Consider the following 24,717-nt stretch of genomic DNA (forward strand, 5'->3'; position numbering starts at 1 on the left):
GTTTTGCAAGGAGGAATGGGAAAAAATGTCAGTCTCTCGATGTGCAAAACTGACAGAGACATACCCCAAGCGACTTACAGCTGTAATCGCAGCAAAAGGTGGCGCTACAAAGTATTAACTTAAGGGGGCTGAATAATTTTGCACGCCCAATTTTTCAGTTTTTGATTTGTTAAAAAAGTTTGAAATATCCAATAAATGTCGTTCCACTTCATGATTGTGTCCCACTTGTTGTTGATTCTTCACAAAAAAATACAGTTTTATATCTTTATGTTTGAAGCCTGAAATGTGGCAAAAGGTCGCAAAGTTCAAGGGGGCCGAATACTTTCGCAAGGCACTGTATATATATATATATATAAAAGCTGTAAGGGACATTCAAGTTTTATTTTTAATTCTACACATGAAATGATACATTTGTGGAGGTAAACAAACCAAGTAATAGAGCTCAAGAGGTAGAGAGCAACATTGTAATTCTTTATATACATATACACACAATAGTAAAGTGTTTCTCTAAGGTAGAAATAATAATAAGAAAAAAGCCTTGTACTTCAATATAGCCACAGCTCTGCAGTACACACAAGACACAATTAACATAATTGGTTATGTGTTTTTTCATTTGTTTTCTGAATCATTTTTTGGGGGATTATTTATGTCTTCTACACGCTCGTGTACAGGGGAAAACATAAAAAAAGGCCAAATAAAATATATACATTTATAGTCTCAAAAAGTCTCAAAAATAAAATAAAATGCACAGCCCTAAAAATGTGCAGGCTAATACACCTATACAGCAGTATTGTTTTGAGTTTATTTATTTATATTTTTCCTCCATTGTAGATTTAGTTTGAAATCCATTTGTTTTTCACCTATTGACATATCATATTCCATTGACTGAAATAAATAGAAAATAATCATCTAAAAATATATGAAATAGTTTTCTTCTGCAAGTGTATTTTATTGTGTAGGTGACATGAAACATCGCTATGGGGAGTGAGGCTTAAAGTAGACCTGATATTACTGGCTAAATTATTAATTGACCTTATTAATTGATGGGAATAGCTATCTCTTTGACACCATTCCCTTGATAAGGTGACACCCCCTCACCAAAGAAAGTCACTGTAGTTAGTTAAACATATTCATTTGCACGTGACAGGACACACGCATAAGCAACACGCACACACCCCACTTGTTGGGACCCTATGGAATAAATCAGCATCTTCCAGAAATGGCAGCATCCCCCTATCATCAAACATCTATATTAAAAAAAATCTTGGTTTCACTTTCTCTTCAGAATAATTAAATGATTTTGGTTTGGCTGATCTTCGTATGATTTCGCTTGTCTGTCTTTAACTAGGTATGTATTGACAGAACATGGACATGCAGTGTATGGTAGGACTATATATTCAGAAGACATGGCAGGGGAACCAGTGAATATCTGTATCCCTTACACTCTTAACATGCCTGTTCATATGGTACAGGACGTTCAACAGCAGATTACTTGAATTCGGTCTCTCAGAGTCTCCAGAGAGAAAACGCAACGACCAAGTAGCACCCCAACATGGCCTTCTTGTTCCTGTAGCACAAAATCTGTGCTGAATACCACAATGTCAATATGTACCCTAAACTACTTTCTCTCTGTCCCCCGTCATGTTACTGTACCCAGAGCGGAGGATCTCTTCAGCTCTCAGTGGCGCTTCTTTCCCACTAATAGTCTATTCTTTGATGCAACCACATTCCAGGGCTACCACATTTTACCCAGCTAATACTGACACAGCACCATACTTCCACATGCCCATATTTGGGTTAGTCATGCGAGTATGTGTGCCGGGTGAGGGGTTCTCGCCATATGTATCGCAACCAAGTGGCATGCAGAGCACACATCTCTTCACAAATACTAACTTCTAACCCGGGGGACAGCAGGCATAGAACAAACAGCAATATTAGCAGGATTTTTGGGGGGGACAAAACAAACAATGAAACCCTCTGACTAAACTGTTTAACAGTACACCACAAATAAATAAAAAGCATCATCTCTAATTGAACGTTATGATTTCTGAGGGAGAGGGGTTAACTAGCATGAGCAGGGAGTGTCTTAAATCCTGTGCTATATATAAAAAGAACACCCTTTCCAAAACGCGTCGCCCTCCTTTAATAAATAAGTGATGACTATGTATGTATGGAAGTGGATGGGAGCTGTACGTTGCCCTCTGGGACTGCAGGCAGAGACTACGAGGACTCTCTGCAGCATACTGTCTCATCCCTGGCTTTACACACACACTTTCAAGCCCACGAGGTTGGCCCTTATACCAGCTCTGCACAATGCACACGTGTGTGTGCATCCATTTGTGGCTTTGCATCTACAGAGCAGTGTGGGCAGACACTTGCATACATAGCACACTGTAAAAGTCCCTCCATAACCCAGTCAGCAGTGGTTGGTTGGGTTCATTTTAAAACTTCATAGTTAGTATTACAGTATACACACAGTGGACATTGCTAGTCCTAGACTCCAGTGAAATGCTACACAGGTTGGGGTTTCTTCTTGTTGTCCTCAGTAGTCCAGCGCGGGGCCGGATCGTGGCACAGACAGCAGCTATTCCCACACCAGGGGGGACGGGGGCATCTCAGAGGGCTGGGCCACAGTGGAACTGTCAGGGAGAGACGGGGGAGAGAGAGAAACATTGAGGGAGACGAGTGAAAGAAAGAACAAAAGAGGAGACAGAAATAGATGAGGGGACAGGGAGAGATGGAAAGATATGGTCAGTCACTGGCACTGCCGCACCACCACTTTCTGTTTAATGAGCAGCATGCATCTACTGCAGAGGACCTGCAGAAAAAGCTATTAACTATTGCACCAAATCCTTCACAATAACTCTCAGCATGTTGGCTGGCAGGCTGGAGGAAGGAGGAAAACTCCCAAATCAGATGTTTTAGGCCGGTAATAACAAACTACAAGGAGAAAGAGACTTTTATTGGTTGACAGTGAGGAAAGCTGGCCAATGCAATGGACTGTTACTGTTCTCATTGTGACACAGAAGGACACAGGTATCAAGGTGTGGCAGGTAGATTATGGTAAGGGAAGGTAAGCGTACATGCTCACAGGACCAGGTCAAGTAGGGTCAATGTCATCTAACAAGCTATCAAGTTTCTAAGAAGTGGCTAGCTTTCAAACTACTGTAGATTAAGTACAAAAATCCAAACAATTAAGAATCTGGTGGTATCCACCGGCAAAGGCTTCTAGTCTTACCTGATAAAGCTTTTGAAAGCGGCTGACTGGGGGTTGATGCAGAGCGGCACTCTGTTCCCCTTCTGCTGTTCCAGGATGAACTGGTGAATGATCTCTGTTAAAGACAGAGATAGAGTCAGACTCAGGGAGATGGACAGAACACATTCTTTACAGTTTCAAAGTAAGCCTTTTAACCGGGGCTAACTTACTGTGTTATACAGTATTTAGGGCTTGTTTTAATTTGATAAAGAGCTATTTTGAAGTGTGGATTTTCACTTATAAACACATGGTATGTACAGTTGAAGTCAGAAGTTTACATACACCTTAGCCAAATACATTTAAACTCAGTTTTTCACAATTCCTGACATTTAATCCAAGTAAAAATTCCCTGTCTTAGGTCAGTTAGGATCACCACTTTATTTTAAGAATGTGAAATAGTAGAGAGAATTATTTATTTCAGCATTTATTTATTTCCTTGCTGAGTGGCCTTTCAGGTTATGTCGATATAGGACTTGTTTTACTGTGGATATAGATACTTTTCTACCTGTTTCCTCCAGCATCTTCACAAGGTCCTTTGCTGTTGTTCTGGGATTGATTTGCACTTTTCGCACCATGCTACGTTCATCTCTAGGAGACAGAACTCATCTCCTTCCTGAACAGTATGACGGCTGCATGGTCCCATGGTGTGTACAGATGAACGTGGTACCTTCAGGCGTTTGGAAATTGCTCCCAAGGATGAACCAGACTTGTGGAGGTCTACAATTTTTTTCTGAGGTCTTGGCTGATTTCTTCCCATGATGTCAAGCAAAGACGCACTGAGTTTGAAGGGAGGCCTTGAAATACATCCACAGGTACACCTCCAATTTACTCAAATGATGTCAATTAGCCTCTCAGAAGCTTCTAAAGCCATGACATAATTTTCTGGAATTTTCCAAGCTGTTTAAAGGCACAGTCAACATAGTGTATGTAAACTTCTGACCCACTGGAATTGTGATACAGTGAATGATAAGTTAAATAATCTGTCTGTAAACAATTGTTGGAAAAATGACTTGTGTCATGCACAAAGTAGATGTCCTAACCGACTTACCAAAACTATATTTTGTTAACAAGAAATTTGTGGAGTGGTTGAAAAACTAGTTTTAATGACTCCAACCTAAGTGTATGTAAACTTTGACTGTAGCACGGGGCCAGGGCGATTTCTAAATACAACTGTGTTTAGAAATCGAGTGGCAAAATGGTAGTTGCATTATAATGATCTGATTATTTTACTTCATTGAGGTTCATTAAAACAAGCTTTGTTGTGTAGATACCACTTAGTACGAAGTAAATAGTTGAAATAAGTACCAGAGAGTACAATATCTGAAGTAAAAGTAAAATGCTATTCATTTTCCTTTGTTTTTGTCACAGGCCTACTCCAGGATATCTGGCATCTGCACTAAGGTATCAGATGTATTGAGCTATGCTTTGTCATTCATCACATTCCTGCAAACTCCAGCCATCTGTCATTTACTGCAGAGGAGGAAACTGTGATTGCATTACACAATTGACGACAAATCATAACATTTCAATCATTTTTACCAGTATGAGCATGCACATTTGTGTGTACAGTACATGTGCACACATCAAAGGCCTCTAAAGGCTAGCAACTAAAGTGGTGCACTAGAGTCCAGTGCAGCAGTTTGTCAACAGCTTGGAGCTAGCCAGCAGTTAGCCTACCACCAGGCAGAATGGCTAATCTCTCAGTGGAAATAAGGGGCAAGTGGATTGAGGGATGGGGGGTGAGGGGGTGGAGAAGAATGAGGGTGGGGAGGAAGAGGAGTAGGAGGGAGGGAAGAGAAGGGGGTGGGGAAAAGGAGGAGGAAGAGAAAATTAGGGAGAAAGGCCAGGTTTTTTCGACCCTCGACCAGAGTAAGCCTGCTTTTAGAAGACAGCATCACTAATACCTGCTGACAGAACAGGCCACCACTGATCTGGGTCTCCCCCTATGTAATGATCATGCTATTTAAACAGCTTCTTGATATGCCACACCTGTCAGGTGGATGGATTATCTTGGCAAAGGAGAAATGTTCACTAACAGGGATGTAAACACATTTTTGCATAACATTTGAGAGAAATAAGCTTTTCGTATGGAAGATTTCTGGGATCAGCTCATGAAACATGAGACCAACACTTTACATGTTGTGTTTATCTTTTTGTTCAGTACAAGATAACTCAAGAAATCTGTCATAAATGTTGACTTTTTGCAGAGGAGAACTTAGTCGTGTAATTTTACATCTAACTAAATGTTTGGTGCAGTATTTCTCAAAGAAAAAAATGTGCATGAAACGAGTCGTCTCATTGAAGAATCGACTTTATTGAAGAATCCCTACTATTGACCAATCACCAACGAAGGGGCGTAGACTTCGGCTACTTTCGAGAAAAACAATGTGGTGCCTGAACAGCTGAAAAAATCCTTCATGAAGTCTAAACTAACAAAAAAAAAATCACAAAATGTCATCATAATATATGCACGAACCCTTCTGAACGGTTTCGTCTGGGAAGCACGCAAACGCCTTAACACACAGAGGCATGATCTACACATGGTCTCAGGGTTGATTGGATTCAATTAGGACCTCAGGCGTCTGTAAAGCTGCCGGTTTCACAATAATCACAATATTAGGTTAAGACTTTCACCATGTACGCAATGGATGGATGTCTATCTATCACCCATTGAAACTAATTAGCTTTAGCTAAAGCTGCCTCTCTTTGCAAACTCAGTGGAAAAACAGAACCCAGTAACATGAAGGGGATAAAAACGGATGAGATAGATAGGCCTAAAACAGAGGATAAAACAATCAAAACAACAAAACTTGAAAGTGCTAATTCCCATAGTACAACTCTGCTGGTTGGTCGACAGACTCACCTTTGACCTGTCTGACGGAGGTCAGATTCTTCTCGAAGCCATCGTCGAACTTGGGGTTGGTGACGGGCTCGAATTCGCTGGTGTAGACGCGACCAGAGGAGGTGGTGTAGCAGCACTTACACATACAGGTGTGGTACCTCAGTCTGCCCTCATCCAGGTAGGGATGGGCCAGGGCATCCTTCGCTGAGATCCGTTTAGACTGGGGGAGGGCCAAACACACACTGATGTATACAGACTACACACACACACACTGATGTATACAGACTACACACACACACACACACTGATGTATACAGACTACACACACACACACACACACACACACACACTGATGTATACAGACTACACACACACACACTGATGTATACAGACTACACACACACACACACACACACACACACACACTGATGTATACAGACTACACACACACACTGATGTATACAGACTACACACACACACACACTGATGTATACAGACTACACACACACACTGATGTATACAGACTACACACACACACACACACACACACACACTGATGTATACAGACTACACACACACACACACTGATGTATACAGACTACACACACACACACACACACACACACACACACTGATGTATACAGACTACACACACACACACACTGATGTATACAGACTACACACACACACACACACACACACACTGATGTATACAGACTACACACACACACACTGATGTATACAGACTACACACACACACACTGATGTATACAGACTACACACACACACTGATGTATACAGACTACACACACACACACACACTGATGTATACAGACTACACACACACACACACACTGATGTATACAGACTACACACACACACTGATGTATACAGACTACACACACACACACTGATGTATACAGACTACACACACACACACACTGATGTATACAGACTACACACACACACACACTGATGTATACAGACTACACACACACACACACACTGATGTATACAGACTACACACACACACACTGATGTATACAGACTACACACACACACACACACTGATGTATACAGACTACACACACACACACACTGATGTATACAGACTACACACACACACACTGATGTATACAGACTACACACACACACTGATGTATACAGACTACACACACACACACACACACTGATGTATACAGACTACACACACACACACTGATGTATACAGACTACACACACACACTGATGTATACAGACTACACACACACACACACACACACACACTGATGTATACAGACTACACACACGGATGTATACAGACTACAGACTACACACACTGATGTATACAGACTACACACACACACACACTGATGTACACAGACTACACACACACACACACTGATGTACACAGACTACACACACACACACTGATGTACACAGACTACACACACACACACACTGATGTACACAGACTACACACACACACACGTACACAGACTACACACACACACTGATGTACACAGACTACACACACACACTGATGTATACAGACTACACACACACACTGATGTATACAGACTACACACACACACACTGATGTATACAGACTACACACACACACTGATGTATACAGACTACACACACACTGATGTACACAGACTACACACACACTGATGTACACAGACTACACACACACACAATGATGTATACAGACTACACACACACACACACACTGATGTATACAGACTACACACACACACACACACACTGATGTATACAGACTACACACACACTGATGTATACAGACTACACACACACTGATGTATACAGACTACACACACACTGATGTATACATACAGGACTATGAAATCCCTCCAAATCAAATGGTCTGTTTGATAAAGCATTTGCTGGCTCTCAAACAGCAGTCTACTGCACATTCTCTTCTCTTTCGAGGACACCCCACATTAAAACTAGACCTTGGAATCAAACCAAATCAGCCTCAACTGAATAACCATCTGACTAGTCAGCAATATCCCACTTAGATGTGCCAGATTGAAACGAGGGGGGAGAAATACTGCCCTCTGGTCTGGAAGAAGACACCCGAAAAAAAAGGTTGGCTTATTTCCACATTACAGATCTCAATGAGACAACCCTGTATACAGTAGGCCTCAATAACTCAATGCATTTGTCCACCATCATTACCATATGTCAGATTCCTCCTAATCTGTTAGTGACAGAGCCTCAGAATCATTACAGCACACATCTTATTTCCTCAGTCAGTCAGGAGATGCCAATAAACACAACCGCCTGTGTTCTGTCAACGCTAGATCCTAGTTGGGTTTCTGCACACACACACACACACACACACACACACACACACACACACACACACACACACACACACACACACACACACACACACACACACACACACACACACACACACGTTTGGTTTTAATCATCTCCTAAGTGTATGAATAAGTAAACGTGTGGGTCGGGGAGAGAAGATGGCATAGTTAATCAACCTCCCTTTGTTGAATAAGACAGTGAATAACCGTCAACTCGTCAACCTAACTCATGATAGGAGGATATTGTTGCAGGGCAGTAGGGTCAAGGCAGTGCACTTTAGGGGTTGGACTTGGAGACATATGCACTGGGGGAACAGTCTTACACTCTAGCTGTTCATCTTTCTGGATTGGCCACTGGCCAGAGGTGAAAGCCTGCCATTGAAGCAAACGTCGTTCAATCGAAAGCTGGATTGTTGATTAGTCAGTGACAGTGGTGTTTAGGGTTACCAGCACCTTCCACACGTTCCATTTGTTCAGGATGTAGTTGACTGTCCAGAAATGATGCAAAAACTGCAAAAACTGTCTTCGTACCATAAGGTATACTTGCACGTTTTAGGAAAATAAGATATGTTATTTAGACAGAAAGCCAAAAAGCTGCTTCAGTCTGGAAGCAGGAGCCAAAACTCTTGAGTAGTCTTTTTTACATCACTAGATATGGTGTCCAATCTGCAGGTCATTTAGCCTTTGAACCATTACTTGTAATGAGGATATTATTTTTGTTTATTTTCTTTGGTTAGGCAGAAATGGCATCCTATTACTGTGGAGTATAATGGTCTGTTTCCCAACAGGCAGGCAGACAGGCAGGCAGGCAGGCAGGCAGGCACACACTCTCTCTCTCGTTTACCAAAGCTTGTCGGGACACACAATTGATTCCCATTCAAAATCCAATTTTCCCTAACCCCAAAACCTAACCTTAACCCTAAACCTAACTACTAACCCCCCTAGAAATAGCCTTTTTCCTTGTGGGGACTAACAAAATGTCCCCAAGTAGGTCACATTTCTGTTTGTTTACTATTCTTGTGGAGGTTTCTGGTCCTCACAAGTACAGCTAAACATGACAACACAAAAACATACACAAACACTACTCACCGGATCGAATACAAGCATCCTGCACAGGAGGTGAACAGCTTCGTGGGTAGCCTGGCTGGACAGGGTGTACAGGACAGGAAGGGATGGCTGCAGAGACAGGAAATGACATACAGTCAGTCAAATAGTTACACGCACAGTCAATTTAACCAAATAAAGCTATTTCAATGCTGGCCTTGTTTTTATTACATGAGGATTAAAAAAAATGTGAAAACAGCTTGGATGATGATATCATGAACTGTACATTCAACATGACATTTTTGACATTCAGAAGAAGCATCTACCTGTGAAGGCAGTGTCAATGGTAGTACAGTTTTTGTACAGCAGTCAAGGGCTACTGCATACATATTGCAATGTGGCTTTAATTGAATTGAGTCCTACAGTAGATCTTATCTGTGGCATCAAAGCCAACCACAGCCAACGATTTTACATATCTCTCCTTCACCTCCAATGGTCTTCCACGCTGCCGCAAAAGGGATCCTTCAAATGATTGCCCCGCTGTGTGCTTATCTCTAAGAGTAGGTGGGCCCAAAAGTTATTTTTACACTCTAATTATCTTTCCTGCCCCATCTCTCTGTCTCTCTCTCTCTCTAACTCAACAAAGTTGATTGAAAAAGTCCATTGGTAATCACCTGTTTTCCCTGTTTAGGTTTTGCAGGTGCAAGCCCCAACTGGTGATTCACACTCTCCAGGAGATTACTTTCTGTTACAACACACACTTCTCTCTCCGATGTGTTTCAGGAGAGGGGGAGGAGAGGAGGAGGAGATGAGAGGGGGAGGAGGAGAGGTGAAGGAGAAGATAAGGTGAGGAGAGGGGGAGCAGAGGAGAGGGGGAGGAGGAGAGGTGAAGGAGAAGATAAGGTGAGGGGGAGGAGAGCAGAGGTTAGGGGGAGAAGAGCAGAGGAGAGGGGGTGCAGAGCAGAGGGGGAGGAGAGCAGAGGCGAGGGGGAGCAGAGCAGAGGAGAGGGGGAGCAGAGCAGAGGAGAGGGGGAGCAGAGCAGAGGAGAGGGGGAGCAGAGCAGAGGAGAGGGGGAGCAGAGCAGAGGAGAGGGGGAGCAGAGCAGAGGAGAGGGGGAGCAGAGCAGAGGAGAGGGGGAGCAGAGGAGAGGGGGAGCAGAGGAGAGGAGAGGGGGAGCAGAGCAGAGGAGAGGGGGAGCAGAGCAGAGGAGAGGGGGAGCAGAGGGGGAGGAGGGCAGGAGAGAGAGGGAGGTGAGGCTGGACTGGACCCCTGTCCCACTCCCTGTCCTGGCCCCATGCCGCCGCCCTGGGCACCACAAAATTAAACAAACAATGACTCAGGAAAAGACACTGATTGGTGATGTAATATCCATGGCGTTGTTTCAGACTAGACATCACTCAGAAACTCACACTGTGACAAACACTGTAAAGGAAGAGACTGTCTGAGAGGAAACGAAGGCTCTTTTTAAAGACAACATAGAGATATAGATGCATCTGTCTATCTGCTTACATGATACACTACATGACCAAAAGTATGTGGACACCTGCACATCGAACAGTAAGCCAGCGTTCCCTTTCTGATTTATGAGAAAAGAGAGAAAGAGGCTCCAGGTTGGTTTAGCTCTGCTCTCTTTTCTAGCCTTAGCACTAGGGACTTTACTCAGTGCGACACAGATGAGCTTCCTGTATGGTGAAACTCATGTGACCCCTACCCCCCCGGCATTCTATCTTCTCCTCAATCCCCCCAACACACAAACACCACACACTATGCCCAAAGACAGTACAGTATGAAGACACACTACCGGTCAAAAGTTTTAGAACACCTACTTACTCAAGGGTTTTTCTTTACTTTTACTATTTTTTACATTGTAGTATAAAATGAAAGCCATAAAAACTATGAAATAACACATATGGAATCATGTAGTAACCAAAAAAGTGTTAAACAAATCAAAATATATTTTATATTTGAGATTCTTTATAAATCTTCTTAAGGCTAGGGGGCAGTATTCGGAAGTTCGGATGACTGACGTGCCCAAAGTAAACTGCCTGTTACTCAGGCCCAGAAGCCAGGATATGCATATAATTGGTAGCATTGGATAGAAAACACTCTGAAGTTTGTAGAAATGTTTAAATAATGTATGAGACTATAGCACAATTGATATGGTAGGCGAAAATGCAAAGAAAAACAAAACATAATGGAAAGCTATGGGCCCTATGCAATTCTATCTCCCAGATATCAATTCCTATGGCTTCCACTAGATGTCAACAGTCTTTGTTCAAGGTTTCAGGCTGGTTTCTTCCAAAACGAGTAAGAATTTTGAGTTTTTATACAAAGAGTCTCAGGGGAAAATCAGTTTGTTCGCACGCGACAAAGAGGACGTGCGCATGCTAATTTTACATTTCTATTTAACATACTTCTTTCCATATGAAATATCATAGTTTATTTACATTTTAGGGTACCTGAGGATTGAATAGAAACAGAGTTTGCCTTGTTTGAACAAAGTTTAGCTTAGCTTTTCCACTACTAAAGGACAGGATTAATAAGAAGAGACTTTCTTGGGCCAAGAAACACAAGCAATGGACATTAGACTGGTGGAAATCTGTCCTTTGGTCTCTAGAGATTTTTGATTCCAACCGCCGTGTCTTTGTGAGACGCGGTGTGGGTGAACGGATGATCTCTGCATGTATTTCCCACCGTAAAGCATGGAGGAGGAGGTGTTATGTTGTGGGGGTGCTTTGCTGGTGACACTGTCTATGATTTATTTATAATTCAAGGCACACTTAACCAGCATGGCTACCACAGCATTCTGCAGCGATACACCATCCCATCTGGTTTGGGCTTCGTGGGACTATCATTTGTTATTCAACAGGACAATAACCCAATACACCTCCAGGCTGTCACATCCACCTGTGCTATTTTACAACAGGGGCAGCCAGGGCAAGCTGCCTGCCTCTCCCACACCCTCCCCTCAAACATTGCCCTCTCTCTCTGCCCCCATCAAATCAGCCCAGAGCACAACAAACAAGTTGTACATCACTCTGCCGTTCAACAACAAAGCATTCCCAGGCTACAGCAGGGCACTGTGAAAGGAAGAGTTGCACCTGGGGATGTATGGTGGTGTGGACAAGTGGATGTGATTCCACTGTTTACTCATGCAAACCTGCTGCTAACGCTAGCTAGCTAGACTCCTGGAGCTAAGAGATGAGACTGGTGAAAAATGGGATGGGCCGATAAAGATGTAGGTAATCACTTGAACAAACCGGCAGAGACTAGGGTCCAACCAACATGTCAACGCCATATCAGACTGTTCTGTACAAAGATCTGGAGAAAGGGGAAGGCGGGTTTATTTGGATTGTGTGTGTGTTGTGTGTGCTCCAGCAGCAGAGTGAAGTGTGTGAGTAGCAGCCTCTGGTAACTTCTCTTCCCAGATGGACAGCTCAGGTAACAGCAGACTGGCAGTGAGGCTTCCTGTTTCAGCAGAAAACCCTTCACTGTGCTTTGCCGTGGTTCGAGGGTAGAGCAGAGTGGTTGGGGGGGTGTGCGTGCGTGTTTGCATGAGAGAGAGCGAAAGAGAGGGAGTGACACATACACAGTGTGCGGGCATGCGTGAGTGTGGCGAGGGTGTGCTTAGCAGCTTTCAAGCCCTTCTCTGATTTCTAAACTCATTTGGCATGGGGTATTGACCTGTCTGAGCCTCCATATCAGGGTGGGTGAGGGCTAGCAACCTGGTGTGTTCTATTTTCCCCTCAAAACATGGTTATTTCATTAGACTATACGAGAACAAATCACTACTAAAGAATCTAAGGGCCGCATTCCTTCAAGTTCTCTATACATCTCATATGACTGGACCAGTTATTGCAGTCCTTTTCTGGATGACTCAGGGTGCATCCCAAGACTCTAATGCGGTGTCCTCTTCTCTTCTCCTCTCTCCTTCATCTACAGCTTGCTCTGAAAACAGAGTAGGGGTGAAGTGATATGGTGGATGACTACCTGGAATTTGCGCTTGCCCGTCCTGTTCTCTCACACCAGTACAGATGAAAGAGAGCAGGTGAGGACAGGAAGCTCCATTAGAGTAGTGAGAAGGAGAGGAAGCTCCATTAGAGTAACGAGGAGAGGAAGCTCCATTAGAGTAACGAGGAGAGGAAGCTTCATTAGAGTAACGAGGAGAGGAAGCTCCATTAGAGTAACGAGGAGAGGAAGCTCCATTAGAGTAATGAGGAGAGGAAGCTCCATTAGAGTAATGAGGAGAGGAAGCTTCATTGGAGTAATGAGGAGAGGAAGCTCCATTAGAGTAGTGAGAAGGAGAGGAAGCTCCATTAGAGTAGTGAGAAGGAGAGGAAGCTTCATTAGAGTAGTGAGAAGGAGAGGAAGCTCCATTAGAGTAGTGAGAAGGAGAGGAAGCGCTATTACAGTAGTGCGAAGCAGAGGAAGCGCCATTACAGTAGTGCGAAGCAGCGAGGACACGAGAGGAGAGGGAGCTCCATTAGATTAGTGAGAAGAAGAGGAGAGGAATCTACATTAGGTTAGTTCTACATTAGGTTAGTGAGAAGGAGATAAATCTACATTCGGTTAGTTCTACATCAGGCTAGTGAGAAGGAGAGAAATCTACATTAGGTTAGTGAGAAGAAGAGGAGAGGAGTCTACATTAGGTTAGTTCTACATTAGGTTAGTGGGAAGGAGATACATCTACATTAGGTTAGTGAGAAGGAGAGAAATCTACATTAGGTTAGTGAGACGAAGAGGAGAGGAATCTACATTAGGTTAGTAGGAAGGAGAGGAGAGGAATCTACATTAGGTTAGTTCTACATTAGGTTAGTGAGGAGAGAAATCTACATTAGGTTAGTGGGAAGGAGAGGAATCTACATTAGGTTAGTTCTACATTAGGTTAGTGAGAAGGAGAGGACAGAAATCTACATTAGTTTAGTTCTACATTAGGTTAGTGGGAAGGAGAGGACAGAAATCTAGATTAGGTTAGTTCTACATTAGGTTAGTGAGAAGGAGAGAAATCTACATTAGGTTAGTTCTACATTAGGTTAGTGAGAAGGAGAGAAATCTGCATTAGGTTAGTGAGAAGGAGAGGAATCTACATTAGGTTAGTGGGAAGGAGAGGACAGAAATCTAGATTAGGTTAGTTCTACATTAGGTTAGTGAGCAGGAGAGAAATCTACATTAGGTTAGTTCTACATTAGGTTAGTGAGAAGGAGAGAAATCTGCATTAGGTTAGTGAGAAGGAGAGGAATCTACATTAGGTTAGTTCTACATTAGGTTAGTGAGAAGGAGAGGAGAGAAATCTACATTAGGTTAGTTCTACATTAGGTTAGTGGGAAGGAGAGGAATCTTCATTAGTTTATTTCTATATTACGTTAGTGAGAAGGAGAGAAATCTACATTAGGTTAGTGAGAAGGAGAGAAATCTACATTAGGTTAGTTCTACATTAGGTTAGTTCTACATTACACGAGTGAGATAAAGAGAAATCTACATTAGTTTAGTTCTACATTACGTTAGTGAGAAGGAGAGAAATCTACATTTGTCACGACTTCCGCCGAAGTCGGCCCCTCTCCTTGTTCGGGTGGTGTTCGGCGGTCGACGTCACCGGCTTTCTAGTCCCCACCGATCCATGTTTCAGTTTAGTTTTGTTTTGTCTGTATTTCACACACCTGGTTTCAATTCCCATATCATGTTCCTTATTTAATCCTCTGGCATACATTTCTGTTCTGTCCGTGATTGTTGGTGTCTTTAGTGGTTGTTGTATGTGCTAGTGTGTATGTTTGTTCCTATTTGGAATTTTTGCTTGACTTTTTGAGTAAACTCCGTTGTGTTGCTCAAAACCTGTGTCCTGCGCCTGACTCCGCTACATCTCTGCACCCAATCGTTGACAACATTAGGTTAGTGAGAAGAAGAGGAGAGGAATCTACATTGGGTTAGTGAGAAGAAGAGGAGGAATCTACATTAGGTTAGTGAGAAGAAGAGGAGAGGAATCTACATTAGGTTAGTGAGAAGAAGAGGAGAGGAATCTACATTGGGTTAGTGAGAAGAAGAGGAGGAATCTACATTAGGTTAGTGAGAAGAAGAGGAGAGGAATCTACATTAGGTTAGTGAGAAGAAGAGGAGAGGAATCTACATTAGGTTAGGCAGAACCAGCCCGAGTGCCTGTACTTCTCTGTGGACGTTCTCGCTGTCTGGGAGACCAAACAGATGTAATGACGTTGCTGATGCAGCTCATAAAACCTTGTTTTTAAAAATGGCACTCGCTCCTCCTCCTGCCATGTTTCACTTCTCTCTTCCCCCCATCCTTCCTTCCCAAGCTCCAAAACCCCAGACCCCCATTGCGTAAAAAGGAACCCCTTCTTCCCTCTTCAAAGCTCCTTGGTCAAACTCTCACCCTCTCCTCTGCTCTCTCATCCTCCTCTCGCAGGTCCTTCACTTCCTCCAGAGGGAAAATAATGGGGGGGGGGGGGGGGGGTGAGAAGAGGGCAGGGGCTCTCTCTGATGCTTCATTCTCTCCACCTCTCTTATCTTCACAAAGAGCCTGTCCTCTTACGTGAATACGTAGCTCCCCAAACTCTCCACAAAAACTCCAAGAGTGTGTTGACCTCTGGCTGCATTTTGTATGCTTTGAACTTGCACCTGAAGGAACAGCTAAAACCAGGGCTTTTACAGAGATGTTATGTACTGAATGAGGTCAACTTGTGAATAATCATCCACAGAAAGATGCAAATCAGCCACTGAACAGCCAGCCACCCTGCAGGTAGAGCATGGTTGGTAGTAATGGGGGGAAAAAATCCATAGTTACATTACAGGATATTATTTTTGATGATATACTGTATCATATTGTTTTGACAATATCACAATATTATTTTTGTGCTAGTTTGCTGTACCTCCACCAAAACTCAAAGCTTGTTCTCCATATTATTTTAAACAGAGAGCCAATTTGTTTTCATGACTCTCTCGTCACTCTGCAGCAGACATATGGTGAGCAATATTTTTGCAACATCAAATCATAATAAATACACAGTATCAAATCGCAATACACATAGAATTGTGAGAATCAGGGAGAGGGGGTTCAGATGAACAGCCACCCTGCAAGTAGAGGACCAGCATGGTTGGTGGGGGTGTAAGATTAACCCCAGATGTTAATATATTTCCTACCACTGCATTTCTGTGAGCGTCATACACTTTTTCAGACTACCGTCAAGCCCCCCCCCCTCCAACTTCAACCGCAAGATGGCACAATGTGTCCTGGGACTGCACTGGTGGCAGGAAACATGATCCCTTTTGGCTCGGACCCCACCACCATCCTCCAACCCACACACCCACATCCCCCATCACTCCCCTACCCCTCCCTCTCCCTATGCTGTCCCTACCGGCCCCAGGTCTGTAATCTAAACGTCAGTCGATAGAAATGATTAAAACATCCTGCTCCACGCATTGCCTAGCCTGCAGGAGACACACACATGGGAGGGAGCGTCGAGTGACAAGGTCATCCAAATGTCAGCGTTTGCTTACAGTGATGGTGGGGGTGGGTGGTGGCCATGTGCATGTACACACACACACACACACACACACACACACAACACGGGGTAGGGAGATGGCAAGGAGGTATAAGAGTGGCCTGGCGTGTGGGTCGATGGGAGGCAGGGGGCAAAGCCACAGTGCTTGCTCTGTAGTTCCTGTTCCCTGCAGGATACCATCTGCCCAAATCAGACATGGAAGACGCACAGAACACACACCCAATACCAATCAACCATTGGCTGGTTACTGGCTATGTCATTCCTTTCACAGAGACCCGACCCACTTATACAAATCTGTCAAGCCTTAGTAATGAAGACATGAGCTCCAGAGGACTGTAGGATCACACTCACACACACCTGGGCTGTCCCCGACAAGACAAATCTTGGTGACTGAAAGTAATCAGTTCTTTCAACCAATTGATTGGTCGAAATGTTTAAACGTGTATTCTTCCATATACCGTATGTGTTTTAATAAAATCAACTATATACGCATTGAGCTTGTCTGATACTTTAAGCTGACTGTTGAAATAAGACACAAGAGAGAGCCAGATCTCTAGATAACCAGAGGGGGGAAAAATGAACCTGACCCAACCATTCTCCTCCCGCTCCTGCTGGCTTTCACAGATTCTGCCATAGCTCTTCTGAAGTTGCCGGTAATAGGCTACACGGGGAGTCGGCAGCCTTTCTCATGTGGAATGGCAATTTATTTAACAATTTCTACTGATCTGCGTGCCCGTTATGGTTTTCATATGCAGATTTTCGTGGAACAGTTTCATTTATTTATAATAATGTCTTCATATCTCAAAATCATTGTCATGTGGTTAATCAAAATACTATCTAAATGAAAATGATACAAACCTAAAAAGTAACTTCCATTGCCAACTATGTAAAAATAGCCTACATAAAGCCAACAAATAAAAACTGCAGCCTGCAGGTAGAAAATATCCTGCTAAAAATAAATATCCTATAAATAACATTGGCTAAGCTTGGCTTGTCTGCAATGAACTTGAATCATTGTATCAACTATTAACTTGGGTCCAGTCAGAAGCTTGCGCTAGCGAACTTGTAGCATTGGATCAAATATTCAGGGCCCTCAGAGTTTCCCGCGCCAGTGAGCTTGGGACAGACACAGCTGTAGGCTACTTGCAAAAGGGATAAGAAGCAGTGCTTGACTTGGGCCGGAGCTCACCAGAGCTGAGTACAGACACCTCAAATGTTCTACTGTTTGAGCTAGTGTTCCTCTTTTAATTGTTATTATTATTTTTTGTGTATTTTGCCCCCTTTTTCTCCCCAATTTCGTGATATCCAATTGCAATCTTGTCTCATTTCTGCAACTCCCCAACAGGCTTGGCCGAGGCGAAGGTCGAGTAATGCGTCCAGCCTAACCACGCTTCTTAAAACCCGCCCGCTTAACCCGGAAGCCAGCCACACCAATGTGACTGAGGAAACACTGTTCAACTGACAACAAGAGTCAGCCTGCAGGTGCCCGGCCCGTCACATGAAGTCGCTAGAGCGCGATGAGCCCCCTCCAGCCAAACCCTCCCCTAACCCAGACGATGCTGGGTCAATTGAGCACCGCCCTATGGGTCTCCCGGTCGCGGCCGGTTGTGACACAGCCTGCAGTGCCTTAGACTGCTGCGCCACTCGGGAGCCCCTGAGCTCCTGATCCTCGTACAGAATATTATATAAAATGTACTTTTAGCCTAGGTCTCCACAATGGATTAGTTCCCTGAGATGGGCACAAATATATACAGTACCAGCCAAAAGTGTGGACACACCTTTTCATTCAAGTGTTTTTCTTAATATGGACTATTTTCTTCATTGTAGAATAATAGTGGACATTAAAACTATGAAATAACACATATGGAATTATGTAGTAACCAAAAAAGTGTTAAACAAATCAAAATAGATTTTAGATTCTTCAAAGTAGCCACGCTTTGCTTTGATGACAGCGGTAACTATGAGGTAGTCCTACCTGGAATGCATTCATTTAATTAAAAGGTGTGCCTTGTTAAAAGTTAATTTGTAGAATTTCTTTCCTTCTTAATGCATTTGAGCCCATAAGTTGTGTTGTGATAAGGTAGGGTTGGTATACAGAAGATAGCCTTATTTGGTAAAAGACCAAGTCCATATTATGGCAAGAACAGCTCAAATAAGCATCATTATTTTAAGACACGAAGGTCAGTCAATACTAGAGGTCGACCGATTAATCGGAATGGCCGATTAATTAGGGCCGATTTCAAGTTTTCATAACAATCGGAAATCTGTATTTTTGGGCGCCGATTTTATTTAACTAGGCAAGAACACATTCTTATTTTCAAAGCCTAGGAACTGTGGGTTAACTGCCTTGTTCAGGGGCAGAACGACAGATTTTTACCTTGTCAGCTCGGGGGATCCAATCTTGCAACCTACAGTTAACTAGTCCAACGCTACAACCACCTGCCTCTCATTGCACTCCACGAGGAGCCTGCCTGTTACGCGAATGCAGTAGAAGCCAAGGTAAGTTGCTAGCTAGCATTAAACTTATCTTATAAAAAACAATCAATCAATCATAATCACTAGTTAAAACTACACATGGTTGATGATATTACTCGTTTATCAGGCGTGTTGTGTGTTGCATATAATCGATGCAACGCTGGGGGGTGATTTAACAAAAGCGCATTTGCGAAAAAAGCACAATCGTTGGACGGGTTAGCAGGCAAAATTAACCAGGTGAAATTGTGTCACTTCTCTTGCGTTCATTACACACAGAGTCAGTGTATATGCAACAGTTTGGGCCACCTAATTTGCCAGAATTTTACGTAATTATGACATAACATTGAAGGTTGTGCAATGTAACAGGAATATTTAGACTTATGGATGCCACCTGTTAGATAAAATATGGAACGGTTCCGTATTTCACTGAAAGAATAAACGTCTTGTTTTCGAGATGATAGTTTCCGGATTCGACCATATTAATGACCTAAGGCTCGTATTTCTGTGTGTTATGTTACAATTAAGACTATGATTTGATAGAGCAGCCTGACTGAGCGGTGGTAGGCACCAGCAGGCTCGTAAGCATTCATTCAAACAGCACTTCCGTGCATTTTGCCAGCAGCTCTTCGCTGTGCTTCAAGCATTGAGCTGTTTATGACTTCAAGCCTATCAACTCCAGAGATTAGGCTGGTGTAACTGAAGTGAAATGGCTAGCTAGTTAGCGGGGTGCGCGCTAATAGCGTTTCAAACGTCACTCGCTCTGAGACTTGGAGTGGTTGTTCCCATTGCTCTGCATGGGTATTGCTGCTTCGAGGGTGGCTGTTGTCGATGTGTTCCTGGTTCGAGCCCAGATAGGAGCGAGGAGAGGGACGGAAGCTATACTGTTACAATGGCAATACTAAAGTGCCTATAAGAACATCCAAAAGTCAAAGGTTAATGAAATACAAATGGAATAGAGACAAATAGTCCTATAATTCCTATAATAACTACAACCTAAAACTTCTTACCTGGGAAAATTGAAGACTCATGTTAAAAGGAACCACCAGCGCGCAGTGGTTAAGGGCGCTGTACTGCAGCGCCAGCTGTGCCACCAGAGACTCTGGGTTCGTGCCCAGGCTCTGTCGTAACCGGGAGGTCCGTGGGGCGGCGCACAATTGGCATAGCGTTGTCCGGGTTAGGGAGGGTTTGGCCGGTAGGGATATCCTTGTCTCATCGCGCACCAGCGACTCCTGTGGCGGGCCAGGCGCAGTGCACGCGAACCAAGGTTGCCAGGTGCGGGGTGTTTCCTCCGACACATTGGAGCGGCTGACTTCCGGGTTGGATGCACGCTGTGTTAAGAAGCAGTGCGGCTTGGTTGGGTTGTGTATCGGAGGACGCATGACTTTCAACCTTCGATTTTATTGATGTATTATATTAAGTTAAAATAAGTGTTCATTCAGTATTGTTGTAATTATCATTATTACAAATAAATGTAAAAAAAATTGGTATCGGTATCGGCGTTGAAAAATCATAATCAGGGGGACACGTCTGGCACTGCAGGATTTGAGTCCCTGGCGGCATAGTGTGTTACTGATGGTAGGCTTTGTTACTTTGGTCCCAGCTCTCTACAGGTCATTCACTAGGTCCCCCCATGTGGTTCTGGGATTTTTGCTCACTGTTCTTGTGATTTTGACCCCATGGGGTGAGATCTTGCGTGGAGCCCCAGATCGAGGGAGCCCCAGATCGAGGGAGATTATCAGTGGTCTTGTATGTCTTCCATTTCCTAATAAATGCTCCCACAGTTGATTTCTTCAAACCAAGCTGCCTATCTATTGCAGATTCAGTCTTTCCAGCCTGGTGCAGGTCTACAATTTCGTTTCTGGTGTCCTTTGACAGCTCTTTGGTCTTGGCCATAGTGGAGTTTGGAGTGTGACTGTTTGAGGTTGTGGACAGGTGTCTTTTATACTGATAACAAGTTCAAACAGGTACCATTAATACAGGTAACGAGTGGAGGAGAGAGGAGCTTCTTAAAGAAGAAGTTACAGGTCTGTGAGAGCCAGAAATCTTGCTTGTTTGTAGGTGACCAAATACTTATTTTCCACCATAATTGGCAAATAAATTCATAAAAAATCCTACAATGTGATTTTCTGGAATTTTTCTCTCATTTTGTCTGTCATAGTTGAAGTGTACCTATGATAAAAATTACAGGCCTCTCTCATCTTTTTAAGTGGGAGAACTTGCACAATTGGTGGCTGACTAAATACTTTTTTGCCCACTGTGTGTGTATGTATGTGTATATATATATATACACACACATACATAGTTGAAGTTGGAGTTTACAAACACTTAGGTTGGAGTCATTAAAACTCGTTTTTCAACCACTGCACAAATTTCTTGTTAACAAACTATAGTTTTGGCAAGTCGGTTAGGACATCTACTTTGTGCATGACACAATTCATTTTTCCACAATTGTTTACAGACATATTTTTATCTTATAATTCACTGTATCACAATTCCAGTGGGTCAGACGTTTACATACACTAAGTTGACTGTGCCTTTAAACAGCTTGAAAAATTCCAGAAAATTATGTCATACCTTTAGAAGCTTCTGATAGGCTAATTGACATAATTTGAGTCAATTGGAGGTGTACTTGTGGATGTATTTCAAGGCCTACCTTCAAACTCAGTGCCTCTTTGCTTGACATCATGGGGAAATCAAAAGAAATCAGCCAAGACCTCAGAAAAAAAATTGTCGACCTCTACAAGTCTGGTTCATCCTTGGGAGCAATTTCCAAATGCCTGAAGGTACCACGTTCATCTGTACAAACAATAGTACGCAAGTATATACACCATGGGACCACGCAGGTGTCATACCGCTCAGAAAGGAGACGCGTTCTGTCTCCTAGAGATGAACGTACTTTGGTGCGAAAAGTGCAAATCAATCCCAGAACAGCAGCAAAGGACCTTCAAGATGCTGGAGGAAAGAGGTACCAAAGTATCTACATCCACAGTAAAACAATTCCTATACCGACATATCCTGAAAGGCTGCTCAGCAAGGAAGAAGCCACTGCTGTAAATCCGCCATGAAAATGCCTGACTACGGCTTGCAACTGCACATGGGGACAACAATCATACTTTTTTGAAGAAATGCCCTCTGGTCTGATGAAACAAAAAGAGCTGTTTGGCCATAATGATCCTTGTTATGTTTGGAGGAAAAAGGGGGAGGCTTGCAAGCCGAGGAAACACTATCCCAACCGTGAAGCTCGGGGGTGGCAGCAACATGTTGTGGGGGTGCTTTGCTGCAAGAGGGACCGATGCACTTTACAAAATAGAGGACGGAAAATTAGGTGGATATATTGGATATATTGAAGCAACATCTCAAGACATTTGTCAGGAAGTTAAAGCTTGGTCGCAAATGGGTCTTCCAAATGGACAATGACCCCAAGCATACTTCCAAAGTGGTGGCAAAATGGCTTAAGGACAACAAAGTCAAGGTATTGGAGTGGCCATAACAAAGCCCTGACCTCAATCCTGTAGAAAATGTCTGGGCAGAACTGAAAAAGCGTGTGCGAGCAAGGAGGCCTACAAGTCTGACTCGGTTACACCAGCTCTGTCAGGAGGAATGGGCCAAAATTCTCCCAACTTATTGTGGGAAGCTACCCGAAATGTTTGACCCAAGTTACACAATTTAAAGGCAATGCTACCAAATACTAATTCAGTGTTTTGTAAACTTCTGACCCACTTGGAATGTGATGAAAGAAATAAAAGCTGAAATAAATAATGATATCACTATTATTCTGACATTTCACAATCTTAAAATAAAGTGGTGATCCTAACTGCCCTAAGACAGACAATTTTATGTCAGGAATTGTGAAAAACTGAGTTTAAATGCATTTGGCTAAGGTGTATGTAAACTTCCGACTTCAACTGTACGTACATGCATGCATACATACATACAGTTGCTACTGCTCGACAAACAAAATATTGGTCGAACAACAGCCTATCAACCAAACAATCGACCAGTCGACTAATTGGGGTCAGCCCTAACACACACACAAACAGCTGTATCTTTTCTCAGTAAGTTGTGAAACCTATGTTCTTTAAATAACTAGAGTCAATACAAAAGTCAATGAAACACAGAGGTGGAACAAAACCTCAACAAAACACCATCTTTCTGTCCAAGAGGACCATTCATCACTGACTCCTGTAATTTGTAGGACTTCTGAAAACCTTGCTCAGGAGACTCATCTTCTGTCCTGCTCCAGAAAACATACACCGCTCATCTGTGTTCCTACCTGTTTGTGTGGTCCTCTGAGGATGTGGGCCCTGGCCCCCTCACACGCCGTCCTCATGGCCTCCAGAGAGGGAGTTCCCAGCAGGTCCGTGATCAGATCCAGCTTCAACACAGAAGAACACCATGCAGCATATGTTACTGTACTTGAGACATGCATGCATGAACGCACTCATGCAAACACACGCTATGGCACATATGCAGTAAAGGTAAAGTAGTTGAGAGAGGCAGGCTAAGTAAATGACTCCAGGGAGCTGTACTGTATGTATTTTGTTTACTGACGTATTGCTCCAGAATACAATTTTGCAGTGTATTGTGAACCTACAGTATCTGTGAACACGTCATTTTAGACATGAGCCATTTGTGTCGATATCAGAAGTGAAAGGGAGTAGTGTGTGCTGAGACATAAAACTGCATAAAACTGCATTCATCCCTGCATTCATCCCTCCCCAGCTCCCCCCTCCCCACATGTCACCTGTATTTTAGTTTTTTTTACCCCACCTGGCCCACCACAAGAAGTCGCTAGAGCGCAATGCCCCCCTGGCCAAACCCTCCCCTAACCCAAACAACACTGGGCCAATTTTGCACCTCCTCATGGGTCTCCCGGTCGCTGTCGGCTGGGACACAGCCTGGGATCGAACCCAGGTCTGTAGTGACGCCTCTAGCAATGCAAAAACAGTGCCTTAGACCGCTGTGCCAATCGGGAGGCAACATGTCATTTCTGAAAGGGATGTAAATGAGGCAGGACCAGAGCCCAAGGTCTGGAGAGACACGGACACTAAAGATTCAAGGAAACTCTGTTCTGTTTTCAAATACAAACTTGATCTCTGAAAGCTCTGCTCAAGCTGAAAGTGCTCAGTGAAGTCTCCAGACTAACACAACTAAGGATAGCGAATACCTTTTTTTCTTATAAAATAAGCCCAGAAATGCTCTGCACTGAATACTAGATCAGCAAGTATTCCATGTCA

General features: G+C 43.4%; 1 protein-coding gene across 1 annotated transcript in view; it reads right to left on the reverse strand.

The window, feature by feature from the left end:
* Positions 1–345: 345 nt before the first annotated feature.
* LOC110504071 (serine/threonine-protein kinase NLK) overlaps positions 346–24,717 on the reverse strand; it is a 79,068-nt gene continuing 54,696 nt past the window's right edge. The window contains exons 7-11 of the mRNA XM_021582889.2: positions 23,754–23,855; positions 9,539–9,625; positions 6,120–6,318; positions 3,239–3,332; positions 346–2,639 (exon numbers count right to left, since the gene is read on the reverse strand). Of these exons, the coding sequence (XP_021438564.1) occupies positions 2,585–2,639; positions 3,239–3,332; positions 6,120–6,318; positions 9,539–9,625; positions 23,754–23,855 (537 nt within the window). The 3' untranslated portion in view covers positions 346–2,584. The remainder of the gene's footprint in view (positions 2,640–3,238; positions 3,333–6,119; positions 6,319–9,538; positions 9,626–23,753; positions 23,856–24,717) is intronic.

Source organism: Oncorhynchus mykiss, chromosome 24 (genome assembly GCF_013265735.2).
Source record: "Oncorhynchus mykiss isolate Arlee chromosome 24, USDA_OmykA_1.1, whole genome shotgun sequence".
NCBI lineage: Eukaryota > Metazoa > Chordata > Actinopteri > Salmoniformes > Salmonidae > Oncorhynchus > Oncorhynchus mykiss.